This window comes from Ambystoma mexicanum, chromosome 1p, assembly GCF_040938575.1.
Source record: "Ambystoma mexicanum isolate Mex_15411 chromosome 1p, UKY_AmexF1_1, whole genome shotgun sequence".
In the NCBI taxonomy this organism is placed as follows: Eukaryota; Metazoa; Chordata; class Amphibia; order Caudata; family Ambystomatidae; genus Ambystoma; species Ambystoma mexicanum.
This window is the reverse complement of record NC_090921.1, coordinates 332,811,260-332,830,648: the sequence shown is the minus strand read 5'-3', so window position 1 is coordinate 332,830,648 and position 19,389 is coordinate 332,811,260. Positions and strand designations below refer to the sequence as shown.

The 19,389-nt window shown below is 44.9% G+C and overlaps 1 protein-coding gene across 2 annotated transcripts in view; it reads right to left on the bottom strand.

The window, feature by feature from the left end:
• Positions 1 to 19,389, bottom strand: part of MIER2 (MIER family member 2) — a 311,956-nt gene that overhangs the window by 207,396 nt on the left and 85,171 nt on the right. For both annotated transcript variants that reach the window (XM_069648110.1, XM_069648116.1), the window contains exon 4: positions 9,287 to 9,412. In XM_069648110.1, the coding sequence (XP_069504211.1) occupies positions 9,287 to 9,412 (126 nt within the window). The remainder of the gene's footprint in view (positions 1 to 9,286; positions 9,413 to 19,389) is intronic.

Genomic DNA, 19,389 nt, shown 5'->3' with positions numbered 1-19,389 from the left:
TCTCCTATTATTTCTTAGAGTAACATATTGTAGGATTTACAGGACAACTGGAATTGTCTAAAGGATGAGTGTTTGTGTGTGTGCGGCCACAAAGGGCAAAGTGTTAGTGCAGCCATCAATCATCGACACAGACCGTGCCTGGCCTGGCAGCTCCACCCCAACGAGCCCAGCTGACCTGTCCACCCCACGTTGGCACCACGCGGATGTCCCCCAATCCTGGAGCGGCGCATCAGTGTACAAGCTATTGCTTAGTCGACGTCACCCAATCCCCGAGACGATGTGCCCCCTATAGCTTACAGGATTTATGACGTGGTTTTGTAATAAATATGACTGTCTTTGCTATTGCCAGACAGAGCGCTCTCTGAGCTTGCAGAGTCCTTTGCATGCCCTATTTTGATTATATAAAAAAAACCTTTTACATCACTCGCACTTGGTCTCGGTCTCATTCCCTCCTGGGATGTGTCCTTATTGCCTCTCATTGTAGAGAGGGTACTGCCTTTTGGGGACACTTGCTTTCAGGCTTCAGGAATGAAGACCGGCTCTGGCGCCTGAGTGTCTGGGGTGGGCAGGAACTGAGGGAGGTGCCCGAAACACCCTGTGCTTAGTCTCCTAGGAGACCCAAATGCACTCTGGCGTGATTGGCTGGCTGACTGTCTGGCAAGGACAACCACCCTGCTGGGTGAGTGGCAGCTAGGCTGGAATGAAAGGGAGAAAACTTTAAAAGGTGAGTCTCTTGGAATGGAAAGCAGAGTCGACGACTGGAACAAAAGAACCGAAGACGAGCTGGAAGAGGACGGCTGCTTCAACTCCTGGACCGTTGGTTTGCACGGTGAAGCCGTGCTGCAGGTCCAAATTGCCATGTTCATCTCGACCGAGAAGCCACTTCAAGGACGACTTCTTCCTTTGAGTTGGTGGGACGAATCAACTCGTAAGCCACCTGGATACCATTCTCGGAGCTGGTCAGGATTAACCAGTGGGAAGGACACCAGCTTGTGTGGTTGATGACAGCTACTCGAACTGAAGTGACTCCATTTTGTCCGTGTTTTTCGACAAACCTGTGCAGTGCAGGAGTCCCCTGACGTCCTCCCTCTTGTCCCCACGACTGAGGCTCAGGAACAGTGAGATCTGCAGGAACCGACGTCTTCTGCTGCATCTTGTTCTTCATATTAAGGTACTGTGCCAACCCGATTGAGAGAGCTTACCTCTGGCAGTGAATGTTCGTGGAACTTTCCCAACTTGCAGGCCTAACCAGCTTGTGACCCAATATATGACTCTTTTTCGTACAAACTACTTCTGAGAACACTGGCAAAGACTTTACCGTTTACTACAAGAACTGCTCTTTACTATCCAAGAGACTAGTCCATTTACTTTGGCCTAGGCCTATTGAACTGAATCAAGTCCTCTAGTGAACTGAAACTATTTGCACTGCCTAAGAAAGTATTTGTGATCTATTCTGCTAACTTGTGCCTTTTTACTCCCATTCAAAGTAACTGAAATGCCATTTTGCTCCTATTTCAGGGGAGCCTAATTTACTCAAACGTATTGGTTTGGTATTGAAGTATATTTGTGTATAATATTCATTTGCTTCCTTCTAGTGAATGTTTTCTAAATGATTGTGTAATAAATTAATAAGTGTTTTACCAAGAAACCTTGAGTGTAAGTGTCTACTTGAACCACTGTGATTGTAATACCTGAGTGTAACCTCTTGTACTGCTCACATTTCCTCTTGAGATAAGCATGGCTGCTCAGCTCGCTACAACAAACTGTGTAGTACAGACTTATACCAAAGGTTGGTTTTTGCTTACACCTGTAGTCCTAAATTGCATGTGGTGGTCCCAGAGGGTACTGCATGCAATTCTGTCTAACATAGCTTGACAAAGGGCTTTCTTAAGTCCTTAAAATGCCTTAGTGCACTCCTCAGTCCACCTGACCTCTTGGGAAATGTGGGGAGGAGATCACATTCAAGGGAGATGCTATGATCCCATAGTTCTCAATGAAGTTCCTAAGTGTGAGACCTAGAAAGGCTCTCACTTGGGTTTGAGTAGTAGGGGTGGCCCAGTCTTGTACAGCTTGTACTTTGCTAGGCAATGGCCTTATTTCACCTTCTCCTACCTCATGTCCAAGGTAGACCACTTTACTCAGACCAATTTGACATTTGTTTGCCTTTATGGTCTGATTGCCCTGCTCAAGAGCCTGCAAAACATATCCAAGGTGGTCAATTCCAAGTAGGGCTGAACACTGCAATGTCATCCAAGTATGCCATGCAGAAGTCGTCCATCCCATTCAGAACATGATTCACCATCCTTTGGAATGTAGCAGGTGCATTCTTTAATCCAAAAGGCATAACCTTAAACTGGTAGAGGCCTCCAGGGGTGGAAAAGGCAGTTTTCTCCTTGGCATGGCCTGGCCGAGCTTTTTCACAATAGCCTGGTGTTAGGTCAAATGTTTTTTTGGGTTTTTTTTGTTTATTTATTGTGCAATAGCCAAGAATTGACTTTTAACACATTTAAGCACAACTATACACAAAGATAAAACAGGATAAAATTCATCAACGATCACAATACAAACTCTGAATACAAAATTAAACAAAACAATGATCACGAGAAGAAAAGAAAAAGAGCAAGAGAAAAAAAAGAAGTTCAAAACAACCCTGATAACTCAGTCTGTTATTAATTCTAGTTCCTGTAAAACTCTTCCCACCTCAATTGACAGAGCCATCTCATTACCAGAGGATAATCTCTCCCAGAAATCGGCAGTATTAAGTCCAGACTCGTCATGAACAAATCTACGAAAGCGAGCAGCCCTCATAGTCCAAGTCCCAGAACAGTCGGATAATAGATGTTTGATAGTCTGGACTTTGTTGCTAGGACAATTGTCACAGATCGGTAGAGTAACCCCTTCCTTATCTCTAGTAGCTAGTATTTCTAGAGTGGGGAGTAGGTTTAACTGAAATCTCAAAAAAGAAGATCCGAATCTTGGGCTTGGGGACTTTTTTGGATAGGCCGGAACAAACGACAGACATTTATCCAACACTGTCAAGGAGGCTGATCTTTTAGCTTTCGCATATTATCAATCGTGCCTATCCAATCACCCAATTTCAGTTTTTCTTTCACCTTAAGTGGGTTCTGAAGAAGCGACTCAACATCACAATCACATCCAGTCAATATTTCCAAACATTTATGCCCAAGTCTAGACAGAAAACCATTGTTACCCAATTGCAACTCCAAAGCTGTTTCCTCAAAAAGGGAATTCTTTGGAGGATCTAAGATTGATCTATAAACAACCAACCACTTCCATTCCAACTATCATCTAAGTGATGGAAGACCGAGTTCATATCTCAATGAAACAATAGGTACACAATCTGGTAAACCAGTACGTTTCCAAATCCTAGCTTCTATTATATCCCAGTCCATCTCCATAGCTATAGGGTTATAGTCCAAGCTGTGATGCTGGAAATGCATCAGAGGGACAGGGCCTCTGAATCCTTGTCCTTTACTGCTTTTTATCGTGTGTTCTGTCATGTTTTCTACCCAGGAGTCCATGTGGGACTCCTGGCAGTGCAGCTCTCGCTTTTGGTTTGGTGAACAGACCCATGGGATACCCTTATGGCACCCATGGGTAGGGGTACAACCCTGTGCCCCTAGTGTATGTTTTTGGGCACCTGTGGGTGGCCCACAGAGCAGGGTATGGGCTGGTGGCAGCTCCATGCTGAATTTGACAGGTACTCTGGGTGTCCTCCATTTTGGGATACCCAGGCCCTGCCATTGGGATCAGTTGATTCCTGATAGGAAACAAGATGGCCCCTGTGGCCTCTTGCTTTCTATTGCCTGTTACCTTGTTTCCCAAAGTCCTGGGAAGCCCTGACTCTGTCCCTTCCCCCTGACTGGCTGTTGGGTGGAAGTTCCATATATGGTGTTGTTGTGAAGGCCCAGCTAGACTGACTGGAGCCTTCCCAGTGACTGTATGTTGTGGGTACCTCCTGTGGGTGGGACCTGGGTGAATGGAGTGTGTGACCAATATACACTCCTTGTTGTGGTTGTCTGGTTTCTGGCATGAGAGACAAAGACTGAGACAGCCCTGCCCGAAACTGGCCTGAATGCAGTGTGTAGTGTCGAATGGCTGGGTACTTGTCCCAATCCACATTCCTTGTTGTGAGTGTCTGAAAGGGAGGAGTGTGGCCTGAATGCACTGTGTGCCTGATTGGCTGACTGACTGACTGCATGAATGCCCTTCTGTATGATTGGCTGCTGAGTGTGTGCCAGCAGTGTGGATGAGAGACAGAATAGTATATCTGGGGACCTCTCACCACTGGTAGTTGTTCAGAAGCGTTCAGAAGCGTTCAGAAGCGTTCTGGAGTTGAGTCTCCACTCTAAGAGTAACTGGAACTGCTGATCCTCGACATCCAGCTGGAAGAAGAAGACTTGCTGTTGCATTTGCTTCGACCGATCCGAAGGCTGCCGAAATCGTCGAAGACTGACCCGAGAGAGGACCTGGTAAGGCGCCCTCTTCCCGTGCTCCGAGGGACCATCGAGCACCGCTCCATCTTCGCCGAAGCGCCCTGGAAGACAGACCCTCGAAAGGCTGCCGACCCGAGACGGGACCGCCGAGGAGATCGAAGTGAAGCACCCAGACATCGCCGCCGTCGAAGTCCATTGCCGTCGACCAGGGTTCGCAGGTTTGTGTAACCGCTGGAGGCCCGTTGAAGTTGTGCTGCCCAGCCGTGGGGACCACTTGACGCCGTGCCGCCGACGACCAGAGCCGCCCGCTCCTTTGCCTAAGAACATTCGAATCGAAGGACTCCCTCCTCCGCACCGTCGACCGCTTTATCCTGCCGGAGAAAGTCGAGGACGATCAACGCGCCGAGGAGAAACCTGCCGGTGGATTTCCCGCCACCCGAAGACCACAAAGACTCGAACGACTCGACGCCCTTGCTGGGCCTCCGTCTCCACAATCTTTGCGGTCCAGAACTATTGTCACCGAGGTGCCCCGCACGCCTCTGCCTTGCAGGACGCCGACGCTCCGACGCCGACGAGCACCGCTCGGACGAAGCTGCCGCCTCATCGACGCCATTCTACCCTGTTTGTTGTCGGACGTTCGACACTCCGTGTCTCCTGCTTGAAAGGGAAGGCATTCAAGAAGGGCCGTCGATTCCCCGCCACCGAACGCCGAGTTCCTCGACGCTTCTCGACGCCTCTCGACGATCCGTGACTCCCGCTTGAAAGGGGGTCGCTCAAGAAGGATCTGTCGACGCCTCTTCGAAGAACTCGACTCCACCAGGTACATTGGGGGGGTAAAAACATTATACGAGGGAATAAGACTTGCAGAACAATATATGGACTGGGCTTGTGCTATATCTTTATTTTACAGGTTGCCCAGGTGGGGGGGGATCTCCACACAGAACTGTGTCTAGTGGTAGGGGCCAGTATTCTGCCTATTGCTCAACCATCTTATTTTCTCTCCTCTCTCTATTGCTGGTTTCACTCTATTGATCTGTGTGACATTGTTACAGTATTGTTGATGCACTTTAATGAGATCTAATACAAAGGGTGGTACCACTTTAGAATTGTATATATTTGCCATTGTTGATTTTCCTAAGTACAAAGTGAGTTATTATGATAAGTGTACATAACCTTGAATATTGATTATAAAGACTGTGTTCTAACCAATACAGTGTGTGGACATTCCTTTGTGGGGGCTTGGGGACTACACTGTACTTAAGAACCAGCCTGCATCACCTCCTGAGAAGCTAGGCCTTGATTGCTCGTCCATTGCTACCGTAATAGAGAATCTTGGCTGGGGTCTTCTGTGCCTCTCTTCTACCATATAGAGAGCAGAAGTACAGACACCCCCTACCAGTCTTTACACAAGCCATAGGACTAGTTAGGTCAAATGTACTGAGGAACGTGGCTGAACCAAGTCTGTCCACTAGTTCACCTGTCCTAGGTAAAGGATGGGCATCAGTTGTGGCGACTGCATTCTGAGCTCTATAGTACACACAGAATCTCAATTCCTTTGATCCTGTTTTTGGCACTAGTACAACCGGACTAGCCCATGGACTTGTAGATGGCTCTATTACCCCAATATCAAGCATCTTCTTGACCTCTTCCTTTATTATGTGGGTTCTTACATTGTCCGACATTCTGTAACCCCTGCTTTTGACAGTCATCAGTGAGATCATGCTGATATGATACACGATATATGATATCAGAGGGTGTCCAGGTAGCCAGTGCAGTTCCAGTTACAACTAGGAGGTCAGCGGAGGAAAAATTGCAGAAGCAAAGAGAAAGGTTTTGAGGAGCTTCCGGAACCGGAGATGGTTGTCCTCCAGTTTAAGGGAGGCAGGGAGGCTGTTCCAGAGGGAGGCCCCAGCCGAGGAAAGAGATCTCCAACCAACTCTTTGCTTGGAGAAGCGACTGACCCTGAGGGAGTTGTAGGCGGTTGAGCGAAGTGCTCAAGAAGGGAGATTTTTAGGAAGAGAGGTATTGAGGCCACAGGCCCCTGAAGGCCTTGTGAATGATGCAGAGGGTTTTCTGGCCCCAAGGGGTCAAGCCTGGTGTCAGTGAAAACAGAGGGGCAAACCGATTTAACAGAATGTTGCACGCCTCCTGTTGTTCTACAGTCCGATCAGAAGAGAGATTAACTCCTATTTTTCCATCTAAAAGCTGTCCCCTGAGAAGGTTAGGTAGAGGTTCACTCTCCTCTTCCTCTTGATCAGAGGCTAAGAGCAATCCTCCAAGTTCTGGTCTGCATACATATGCCTTTAGGCGGTTGGTGTGAAAGACCCTGGGGGCCTCCCTGGGATTGCCCAAGTCCAGAAAATAATTGACCGCTCCAAGTTTGCCCACAACCTTCAAGGGTCCAATCCATTTGTCCTGTAAGGCCCTCTGCCTTGTAGGTACCATAACTAGAACTAGCTGGTCTTGAGTAAACGTAAAAATGGTGGCCTTCTGATCATGCCAATGTTTAACCAGTGCCTGACCTGCTTTCAAGTTACCTGAAGCTTCTGTCATCACGAGTGTCATTCTCCTTTGGAGACCTGGCACATAGTCAGTGACTCTCACTGGATTGTGGGAAGGAGCTCTCTCCAACCCTTCCTTGATTAGGGCCAATGGACCTTTAACGGGATGACCATAGAGGAGCTCAAAGGGGCTTAAACCAACCCCTTCCTGAGGGACTTCTCTATAAGCAAAGAGAAGGCAAGGCAGTAGACGGTCCCACTTTCTTCGATGGGGTCCTTCTAAAGCACCTATCATGCTCTTCATAGTTCTATTAAACCCCTACACCAACCCGTTTGGTCTGGGATGGTAGGCTGTTGAGAACATGTATGTCGCTCCAAAGTTTTTCCACATGGCTTGCATGTAGTGGGACACAAAATTGGTCCCTCTGCCTGAGAAAAACCTACCCTGGTAAAGAATACCAAGGAAGGCCTTAGCCACTGCCTGAGCAGTAACACTTTGCATAGGTATTGCTTCAGGATACCTGGTAGTATGGTCTACCACAACCAATATAAAAATCGGTTGCCCGACGATGTGGGAGTGACTAGGGGACCAACAATGTCAATCCCTACCCTCTCAAAAGGAACTCCCACCACTGGTAGGGGCACCAAAAGGTGCCACGTTCTTGGCTCCACTCTTGAAAGAAGTCTGACAAGTGTGACAGCTTCTACAGAACTTATCTACATCAGACGTCGTCTTGGACCAGTAGAAATATAGAGCAATCCTTTCCTTGGTCTTCTTAAAACTTAAGTGACCAGCTAAAGGAATCTCATGGGCTAACTGTAGAAACTGAGGTCTTAACTCCCGAGGCCCTACAAGTCTTCTGTAGTCCCCTGGGGTAGACTCAATAGGCTCACTGTAAAGGAGGCCATCCTCCCAGTACATCCTGTGCTTCCTTGGCTCTTTCCCATCCAGCTGGGAAGCTGCCTATTGGCGAAGTCCTTCAAGAGTAGGACACTCTTTGATCACTGCTGAAGTCTGCCCTACAGGGTCCACCTTCTGCAAGTAAAGTCTGCAGCTCAGGCTGGTCTTTAGGATCCAGATCTCCAACAGGGGGGGGGGCTTCTTCCAGCTCTGTTTCACCAGTAGTTGGTTCACCATCCTCTGGTTGGTCCTCCCACTCAGCCTCAGCTGGTGGAGGGGTCACAGATGTGACCTTGGACTGTCCTCTAGTGGATGTCCTTGTCCTATGTACAGGTGGAATACCTTTCTTCTTTCCTGAGACCTTTGGTTTCCCCTTTGTCTCTTTCTTTGTCCTCAAATTAGAAGGGTGTTCTTCCTGTGGACTGGGAGTTAGAGGTACTTCTTTAACTAGCCACTGAGAGTCAACCAAAGTTGCCTCTCTGGCCAGTCTAGTCTGCTCCGGTTTCCTTTTACTTGGAGGCCTGGGGGTGTTTGATACAACTGCAAGAGAGTTTAAGTCCCCCAACAGGACTCTCCCACGTACCTTATTTTGTACACGTACTGGTATTCTTACAGTCATACTGTTGCACTGGATGAGAGCTGGTAGTATTGGAACCATCTGGACAGGGCCTCCAGCAAGCTTATTGGGGCCTTTGGGTGCCTTAGCAACATCCACAGGTTTGAAAAAGGATTAATCCACCACTGTAGAATATACTTGATCTCTCTTTAATTCTATTTGACCTGATAGGGGTCCATGTGTGATTTACTATGGCATATGGTTTATCAGTATAGTGTATGTTCTAGAGATGCATGTGTGGACGAATTATACCTTTGTGTCGACCTGCTACCCCTGCATAAGAGTGAAGTGTTGTTGCTCGGTCCACATTAATTAGACTTTAAGAGCGGTTTGGCTTCCCTTTCACGTTACGTGCGTTAGGCCCCATTAAGGTCAGTGGTCGTAGTGCCTTCAAAAGAGGGTTAAATAAACACTGGCCTACCTCACTCCTCTGATAAGGGTTGGTCTTGATTGCAGGACCGTAGCTACCTCTTGAGCCAATGGAACCTTAAGGATTGCATTTGGCATACATTATGGAAAGTACCTCCATGTCTGAAATACAAGGCTGGTATGTTACTCCCAACATTTATAAGAAGTAAGGGCTTGAAGATGCTCTACTCGTTTTTTTCAACCCTCAACAAAATAAAAAATAAAAGATGAGACAATGAGGACTTAATTGGATCAAGAACAGAACTAAGAATTCCAAGCTCACTATCTAGCAATGTAAATCACTAAACAACTGCTACGTTTCGTACTTATCATTGGGTTAGCTTTTTTACCACATTATATTTATGATCCCTGATAATATTGTGTCAAAGCAGTATCTTTCTACCTTGTCCAATGTCATATCCGGCAAAATAGCAGGGACATCACTGCTCTCGCTGTCCTGCTCCGAGATGGGATCTGATGCTTCATATCCATAGAGGGCCAACAGCTCTTCAAAAGGCATATCAGCATCCTACAAAACATCAAAGGGAAGGCAGTGCAGAGTTAGGCACACCAGTACATAACTAACAATTGTTTTGCCAGCACCAAGCAACCTTGGGAACAAAATGTTAGTAAGCACCAGATGGTGCTGGCGAGAAGATACATCTGAGAGACATTTCCAGCTGGGTAGATGGCACTCTTCCATACCTGTATTTCAAAATGTCTTTTTTTCAAATTAACTATATGACCTACAAATGCAACCGACTAAAATGCTTAGCAGGAAAAGCTGCAGGACATGAAACTATCCCATTATATTCAACTAATTGCTATAATAATAGGAGGTATGATCACCTAATTTAATAGTAATCAATCAACCAAAGAACATGAAGGACTAAAACAGCAAACACACTATTCCCATCACATTCCTATACCTCTGCACACCCATCTATGCTGATGTCCCATGCGTGTACCACTCTGTACATCTATCCATGCACGCTTTGATAAGAGGTATTCCCTGAGACTGGTGTTCAAGCCCACAAATCAGAAACCCGATATATTTAAAGTTGGGATTCTTTCTGAACAACCTGCAGCTCACCCAGGATTATGTGATCGAGCACCAAGGAACAACATTCATGAAGGGAGTGGGGTAACACTGTTAGAAAAACTGTGCTAACGTCCAACTAAGGTCTTAATGAAACCATACATCTGAGGCAGTACATAAGCTCCACTCTTAGTATAAGGCTGTACCACCTGAGAATGACGTAGCATGGACAGAGCAGCCAGGCTCATCTTAGGAGGGGAGAGAACTGTAGCTTGGTACAAAGACACATACACATACATGTGGTCCAAAGAAACACTATGCACTGTAAAAAATAAATGGTTTATTTAAATATAAGTAGGCTCAGATACATCTTGGGGAAATAAGTACTATAAGATATCATATAAACACAATTATAAAAAAACTCAATATTTAAGGGATACAACCCAAAGTATAACCTTATTAAGAATAGCAATCAGCAGCCCAAGGTGAGTCAAACCTATAACACTCAGAATGCAATCAGCTATTCATGGGGAGTAAAACCAGGTTACATATACTTTTAGAATACAGTCAGTAATTCAAGGGTGGTAGACCCAGTCAGTCATGCAGTGACAGTTAAGAAATCACTTGACAAATCAACCCTGTTACAAGTATACTCCTTGTAACATTAGCTTTTAGAACTCAATTCAGAGTTAGTAAAAAAACTCATACTTTCTGGGAGGCCTTAAGCTACTCAATGATAATTATCAACACACAATAACTATTTCTGAATGCACTAAGCAATTCAAGGAAAGTTAAATCCAATTACTCTTTAAGAAAGACCCAAGGTATTTCAAGGTAAGTAATGGACCCTATGACTAATTCGGAGCTGCTCTAAGCAAATTCAGGAGAAGCCCAACCCAGTGTTACATGTTTACATTTACTTTTAAGAGGGGCTTCAAGCAACTCAGGGGCAGGTATTACCCCAAGGACTGTTTTAGGTCTGTATAAAGCAGATCAGGGAAACCAACACCCTTTGGTACACTTTAAGAAGAACACAAGGTTATTCAAGGTAGGTAAACCCTATTGGTAATCTTGTACACTCATTCACTTAAGCCATGATAAAACCGTACCAAAACATTACTTTTCAGAAGAGGGGAACACAATTCAAAAGGAACTTATACACTTTTAGAGGGACAAAATGCAACTCAAAGGTACGCATAAACATCATGATACTTTGTAACTTCTGTCACAGAGACAGTTACCACATTAATTCTTTAAGCAAGTAAGTCCTTTTAAACTTGTTATACTTTTAAAAGATAGACGCCTTTTCTTATCCAGTCCTTCCCTATTCTGAGGAATGAGTTTTCTCAGAGGAAGAAGAGGTGATCTAGGTGCCAGCTGTAGACAGGTTTCAATTGCAGGAAAATCAAAGTTCCAGAGGAGATCTTCTTTAACAAGTGAGTATTCACCTTCAGAGTTAGTTAAAAGTGTTCAGGGACTTGTGAGAACACTCCCTATATGTGTTCCACTAATAGGCCGGGGAAATTGGCATGGGCAAACTCCCAACCGCACAAACCCACACAACTTAAGTCTGGTGTGGATCCAGTGAGGTTAAGTTTTACCCAAGCCCACACAGTACCTTAAGAAAAGAAGAGCTTCTGGATGGATGCCTTCAGGATGCAGCAGCAGTCGTCAGAGGAGGCTTTCAGCAACTGATGCTTCATGGATACTTGCAAATGTGGATTTGGTGCCTTTTTACAGCAGCCAGATGAACGAATAACGCTCGTCAGATTCTCTTCAGGAGGAGGCCACCAAATTTTCAGACGGATTCGGAAGACCACGCACAACTCAATGGCTCGAGGTTCCACGGCATTGTGGTATTGCAGGCCAGCAAGGTTGCAGCACGTCGTGGGATGGCTCAAAATGCAGGTCTTCTTGAAACTAGTGGGTCTCACCAGCATCTGGGTAGGAGTCGTTGCGTTCGGGACCTCGCAGGTCGATTGGAAGGATAGGTTGCATCAGGCTCTGGTTACACAGCAGGCTCTCCGGTCGCTGGAAATAGCTACAGATGTCCTGATCTTCCTCTTAGATTTCAGTTCCAGGGGTCAACTTGTCGCAGCTTCCAGGTTCGGAGTATTTATCAGGAATTACAGTGTTAGGGTGGTTAAGGAGGGTCCCTTCTATTATGAGGAATTCATGGTGCGAGTGCCATATTGATGACTAGGGGTGCGGCAAACTGAGGGCGGTTTACTTTTTGTTCAGAATGGATACAATATTGGCTTGCACGCACGCAGAAAGGTAATGTATCAAATCTACCAAATGTAAAAAAACATACATGTACCGATGAGAAATGAAGTGAATCTAAATATGAATGCCCATTTTTTACAATAAATCAGTTTGACGTCTAAACGGGTTTTCACACGACAGAAGGCACGTAAATGAGTAATCCCAATCTTTTGTGGCTAGCATCTGCAGAAATAGCCTTCAGTTTATGGTCTGTTTATTCTGGTCAGTAGTAAAACAGGGATAAGCTAAATGCCTAAAGCTATTTAGTAGTTTCGATTGTGCAATAAAGTGGGAACCTTGTAGATTGGAAAAGTTGCAAGTAAACAGATGTTATCTTGCCCTTTGTATTTAAATCTTTAGAGGGGAATAGTCATTTGTTTCAGGTCATCAGAGGTTGTATGTAGCCGCGTAACTTAGGTCTTTTAAAGGTGCCAGAGGTCTGTGGAATAGAGATGGATATATATATAGGTCAAGGGACATCACGTTTAAGCAGACCGTCCTCCATTTGATAAAAAAAAAAACAGCAAGACCATGTGCAATCATACAAAGTTAATGTTTTTAGGCCAGTTATTGCTAACAAATTAATTATGTTTTCAATAGTAATGTGCACCAACATCAGGACTTACTACAACCAATTTCAAAAAGAGATCCGTTTTAAAATATGATCTGAAGATAATAATGAAAATAAGCCTGACCAATGAAAATTGAAGAATTGGTGAAAGATGGGATTTCTTTGAAGGGTTTTGCTGAATCATATTTGGAGGGAGGAGAGTAGCAAATGTATCTGGGAGTGCGTTTTGTAGCAAAAAAAAGTACTGTATTGTTGACACTTGGGTTAGTTTGGTCCTGAAACACTATCAAACCACTCTCCGGAGCTTTTGTACAATAAACTTGCTTTATGTACAAGCGTGTACTCGCTTCTTAAGTGGTTGTTAGGACAGTTTTTCTGAAGTCAAACTAAGGGCTTAGTAAAGCCATTCAACTGAGGCGGTACAAGACTCCACTCTTAGTATAAGGCTGTACCACATGAGTTCATGGTACTATAGACAGAGCAGCCAGGCTTATCTTAGGAGGGAGAGAGGGCTGTAGAGTCAGTACAAATGAAATTGTTATACAAATTGTCCAAAGAAACACTGAAACACCATGTATGTAAAAAACACCATGTATGTAAAAATAAAGGATTTCATTAAATACAAGTAGGCCCAGATAAATCTAGGGGTAAATAACTACTATCACACAATATATGTAATCACAATTATAAAAACACAAGGCTATGCTTGAAAGTTCACAGACCAAAGCACAACTCCTGTTTGGTACACCTAACAGTAGTTCTAGGGAAATCAAAACCTTGTCATACACGTTCAGTATAGGTCACACCTATTCTTGGGGAGTAAAAACCAATGGTTACTTTCAGATTACATTAAATCATTCAAGGGTAGTATACCATACCAGTTGTACAGCGAAGCTCAGTAACAAATCACAGTCAGTCAACTGGACAATATATGTTTTGTGAACAGTGGAACACTTATTCTAGATGCAGTAAAAACCTACAACTACTTTTGTGATAACACAGTTATACTAGGTGAGTAAAACCTAAGGATGTAATAATCAATTACAGGTGCTTTAAGATCAGTGTAACACAGATTGAGAGAAGCAGTAACTGATCACTTATTTTTGGATGGCACACAGCTAACACAAAGTAAGTAAAACCCATATACTTTTGCAAATCTCCCCAAGAAGTCCAGGTTAGATCTTTCCCTGCAATACAAAACTTACGTACCACCTATGAGAAAACCAACAACTCTTTTTATGTCGGTCTACAACAGCACAGGGAAAGCAAAAACCAATTTTAAACTTTGCTGAATGACTCAGTCATTCTAGGTAGGTAAGATCTAAGGCAGACTTATTCTGGATAGGCTAACAGCAAGTCAAGGGAAGCAAGACCAGTTGGGGAACACTCCTACAATTATCCAAAAATGAATAATCTGGTGATACCAAGAGTTGGGGGACACTCATACAATTATCCTAACAGGAATAATCTGGTGAATTCAACACATTACTTTTGGGAAGGGGCACAACCAAATTACAGGTGAGTAATATACCTTCACATCTACTGTCTAATAGAATGGCAAAACGGTTTCTAAGGAAAGAAAGATGTTAACCATACTTTTGAGAATAGTGCATCACACATCCAAGCGAAGTAAGAACTTTTCTAACTGTTCACTCTTAGAGTTACAGTTACCAACCAACTCTTTTGCAAGCAAGTAACTTTTAAACACATTTTCGTTTCTAGGCAAAACACCCAATCCCTTAAAAGTCTTTCCCTTATTCTTGTGCATGAGTGTTCTCAGTGGCGCAAGGGGGGGCACTAGGATCTAGTGACCAACAGACAGTGTCAGAATAGGTTCTTAAGTAGCAAAAGTCAAGAGTCTCAGGAAGACTGGGCAAACAGGTGAGTATTTTACTAAGTTAGAGGAGGGTCCAGGGGCTTCACAGAAGACACCCTAGCAGGATTCTAGCAGTGGGACTGGGTGCACTGGACAAGAGACCTTCCCATCACAGAAAACACCCCACACTTCACAAGGAATTAAAGGAGACTTAAGGTAAGTACATACCCAACCCAACATAGTACATCAGCATTGAATAAGATTTTGCAGTAGGAGAACTTCAGGATCTGCAGCCAATAACCCGGTCGGTGGATTCCTTGTCGTCGTGACTGAAAACAGGACCTTGGAAGGGACTTTCCAGCAGGGATCAATGAAGAAGGCTCTAGGCAAAGTTTTTCTCGCAGCTGAATGCGGCTCTGTGGATTTGGCGCCTTTTACACGAGCGCAGAATAAGACTGAATATCGCGGTTCAATTCTCGTTGTTACAAAGGTCCAGGACTCTGGTGAGGTGACTTCTCGGACTCGATTAGGGTCTCTGGAAGTACACCATGATGCTGAAGAAGTTTCAGCGGGATTCGGAATTCGGAAGACCGTGCACCACATAATGGCTCAAGGTCCCAAGGTATTGGGGTATTGCAGCCCTGCAAGGTCGCAGCAACGCGTGGGATGGCTCAAAATGCAGGTCTTCCTGAGTCTAGTGGGTTTCACCCGGTGCTGGCTCAGGGTCGTTGGAGTCCCCAGGTCCATTGGAAGGAAGGGCTACAGCAGGCTCAGGTTACACGGCATGCTCTCCAGTCGCCGCAAAACGTTTCAGCCGCTTTTCCTTCATCATCCTCTTCGGTTTCAGTTCCTGTGGTCGACTAGTCTTCAGCTTCCAGGTTTGCAGTATTTACCAGGAACTATAGCACAACTTCTGCATGCTCTCCCTGCATTTTACAACAAGGCGCGGTCTGGTTGTCGAATCAGGACTGCCAGCCCCCCCACTGGGATTTGTCCCCATTCAGGCAAGGAGGAAGACAAAGGGGTGCAGAGTTTTGGACTCCTCCCTCGCTTCCTGCCTTCACAGACAGACTAGAGCCTGGGTGGGTATTCCAGGGGATTCCAGCCGAAGATAAAAATCACACAAAGGAATTTCCCACCCTGGATGTTAGGGGAAAAGAACAATAGAGGACAAGAAACACTAAAACGGCGAAGAAAGAAGACAGGGGTCATTTTGGTAAAATGAGCATCCTTAGGCACCTTTACTGCAGCTGTGAACACAGCCCGCGGTAAAGTTGCACAAAATTAATACAAGGTATCACTGGCACGAACCATTGAAGGTAAGCGTGTCCCTGTAGCAGACTTTTTACAGTTTTAGTGTAAAAGGGGATACATGAGGTGGGGGTGCTGGTTTCACCTAACAAAATGTAAAAGGGATCCAAAGATCCTTTCTACCCTTGGGACCTGTAGTTAAGGTTAAGCAGAGAAAGTTAAAAGGGGAGACCCAAGGGCAATCCTGCAAAAACAGGCACTTATTGCCAAAAGGGTATTAAAGAGGATAACTTTAAAAAGACACTATGGAGAGTCTAAAAACTGACACCCATAAAAAGAGTAAAAGATTCTGGAAAAAGGTTCCCACTCAGAGGTATTAAGGAAAAATATCCCACTATTAAAGCAAAAAAGTTCTGGGGTTGACCCAGGTCAGGAAGATTTGCCATTTCTATGAAAATCCTACCTAACAGTGGTTAGCATGTATTTTGTTTAAGGTGATTAAAGGTCCAACCACCACAGCTTCCAGGTCCGCAGTATTTATCAGGAACCACAGCACAACTTCTGCAATCTCCCCCTGAATTTTAAAGAAAGGGACGGTCTGGCTGTCCAATCAGGACAGCCAGCCCCCCACTGTGAGTTGGTTCCTTTCAGGCAAGGTAGAAGACAATGAGCTGCAGAGTTTTGGACTCCTCCCTCGCTTCCTGCCTTCTCAGACACCCAACAGCCTGGGAAGGGAATCCAAAGAATTTCCACCGAACACAAAACTTCCACTGAGGGCATTCCCACCTAGAATGGCAGGGGAAGACCTCAAACTACAAGCACACAAGAAATGGCAAAAAAAAGGAGCCCACCATTTTTGAAAAAATGGTGTCCCTTCCGTGCATTAACGAGGCTGCATTAACAGCCTGTGAGTAATGACTAAAAGTAGTCACACTGCCACCAGCCATTCAAGTAAACTCGTATTTGTAACAACAATGTTACAGGTAAGTAAGAAAGGGGATAGATTGTATCCCCCAGCACTCCACTGAAGGTGGGGTGTGCTATCTCACTTATACAAAATGTAAAGGGGATGCAAATCCCTCTTTACTACTTGCGAACAGTAGTTCACACAAGAACATGAACGAGAAATTAACAGGAAGCCCAAAGGGGCAACCCAGCCTAAGCGGAAAAGTTCTAGGAAACTATAACTCCAACCATACACTATGGAGAGACATAAAAAGATCACTCATAAAAAAAGTAAATGACCAGGTGAGAGGGGGAAAAATATTTCATTTCACCTATGGACAAGGTAAAATAGTTACCTAGTCCAAGCAAAAAGTGCTAGGGTTGACACAGTTCAGGAAGATTTATCATAAAAATGAAAATCTTACCCAACACTAACAATGCATTCTTTGCAATAAAAGGCTGTCCACACAAGGCTGTAGTTCTAAAGTAGTTCTATGGTCTGAGCAGCATGGAGAGAACAGGACAGTCTAATAAAGTCTTCCTGCACAACACATAGTACAATGTCTTAAAGACACAAACCGCTCTTGATATACATTGTAGGCCCTATACCATACAGAGAAGGGAGGGACGAAAAGTGAAACGGTTATTTTAAAACAGCAAATATTGCTAAAAGGACCCCAAGGCCAGCAGGGATACTCCACACTATTTGTAACCCTCTAGGAAATAGTATTTGTATAATACAAATTCACACAATTAGTAACAGTGGTAGAGGGTGGAAACAATTCGTATACAGTGCCAAAGGCCTCAAAGAAATCGGGATACATTTTAGAAACAATTACCAGTACAATACGTTTCAGGGAAAGAAAATCGCCAGAATTAACTACAGTGTAAAAATATTTTAATTGTCGAGAAGTGGAGAGCAAGACTTAAAAAATACAAGCAAATACAATAAAAATACTAAATATCCAGTTCTGGACCTAGCACCCTTTGTGGGTAGGTAGAGTGAAAATGTTGGAGGGTTAGGTAAGAACCCCCAAAGTCACTTTAGGAGTGTTCCAATGCAAGTTTAACAGAAGTCAACGGAGCAAAGTCAGTAGGCCATCCGCTTGTATGGGAAAAACAAAGGCCACTCTGTTGGGCCTGCCCGGTGCAGATTCCGCAGCAAACAACCCCAGTGAGATCAGAGGAGACTCAGTGAAGAGATCCAGAGGTCATTTGAGAATCAGAATCCCCAAAAGAAGATGCAGCAAAGCAGGAAGACCCCCTCCCCACTATGTTACTCAATGATAAACGTGGTTGAGACTTTCTTCCAAAGAACCTTAACCCCAAACCAAAGGGGCCCATGAGGGTGAATCATTTCAATAAATCGCCCACTGCATGAGCCAAAGGCAAGTACTCACAGTGGCAGTTTCAGGGAAAATGGCTCCAGCATGGCAAAAAAAACAGTTAAGTACAGGTTTCTTCCCACTTTCCAGGTGTGGTTTAGAGATCCGGTGCCTTTGACCAGCGACTGTCCAGATGAACAAAAGAAGAAATTAACAGCCTTCTCCCAATGCAGCCACTAAAGACAGCAGTGAAAACACAAGCAGGGAACACTCAGAGAAGACCAAGAAACCCCAGAAGATGGATTCCTGCAGCTCGGTGGACAAAAAGGAGTGTCGCACAACCACAGAGCATGGTCCCATGACTAGGACAGAGGTGGAGGTGACAGTATGGTCCAAGGAACACATTTAGGTGGGGTAGTGTTTTCCCACAACTGTAATGGCAAAGGCGGTGGCCAGCAGAAAAGCAGCCGATCCCAAGCGGCATTTGGCAGGGAGTGGCAGTGACCTGTCTGGAAAACAGTACTAGGATGGAAGGCCCAACAAAACGCATCAGTGTAGTGAGCAGGAGCATGCAGGAAGCCCAGCCTGGACTTCTAGCAGAAGATAATCCCTACCAGGATTTGCCAAAACCACTGCACCCAGCCAGTATGGCCAAGTGATGACTTACAAGTTAGTAAAATAGATTTAATATTCGGCCAAATGTCAGGAAAACTCTTTTCAGCAAGTTCCACGAAGCAAGAGGGAGAGCAAGCAATGGAAGATAATCCATTAAATGCCACTGCAAAACATATTGCCTCCCAATTGGTAGACATCAGCTGCAAAACTTCCAATAAATAAAAAGATAAATACAATTTTGGATCACGAAAAAGTAAACTTGCCCAAAAGAGGCAATTAAGGGGGGGGTGGGGCGGAGGGGTCTGCTCTGCTGGCAAAGAAACATTTTGTCCACCCCTACCGAAAAGCCCCATACTGCCCTCTATTAAACAGACAGGGCAACAGCAGCCTGGTTCTATATTAATATCCCACCAAACTCTACGCTCCCTATAACCCCCAACTACCCGGCAGCATATTAGTCACCACTCCCCCACTAACCACCTGCAGCAACCATGCACCTCCTTCCTCCAAGCCCTTGCAACCAAATCCGCCCCGGACTCCTCAAAACACATCCCTGCTCCCGCCTATCAGGACCGATTTTCTATACTCTGGCCTGGGGGACAGATGTATAGAAGGCCAACCTATATTGTGACAGGGACAACTCTGTGAGCTTTAGCCAAACAAGTTCAAAGTAGCAGTG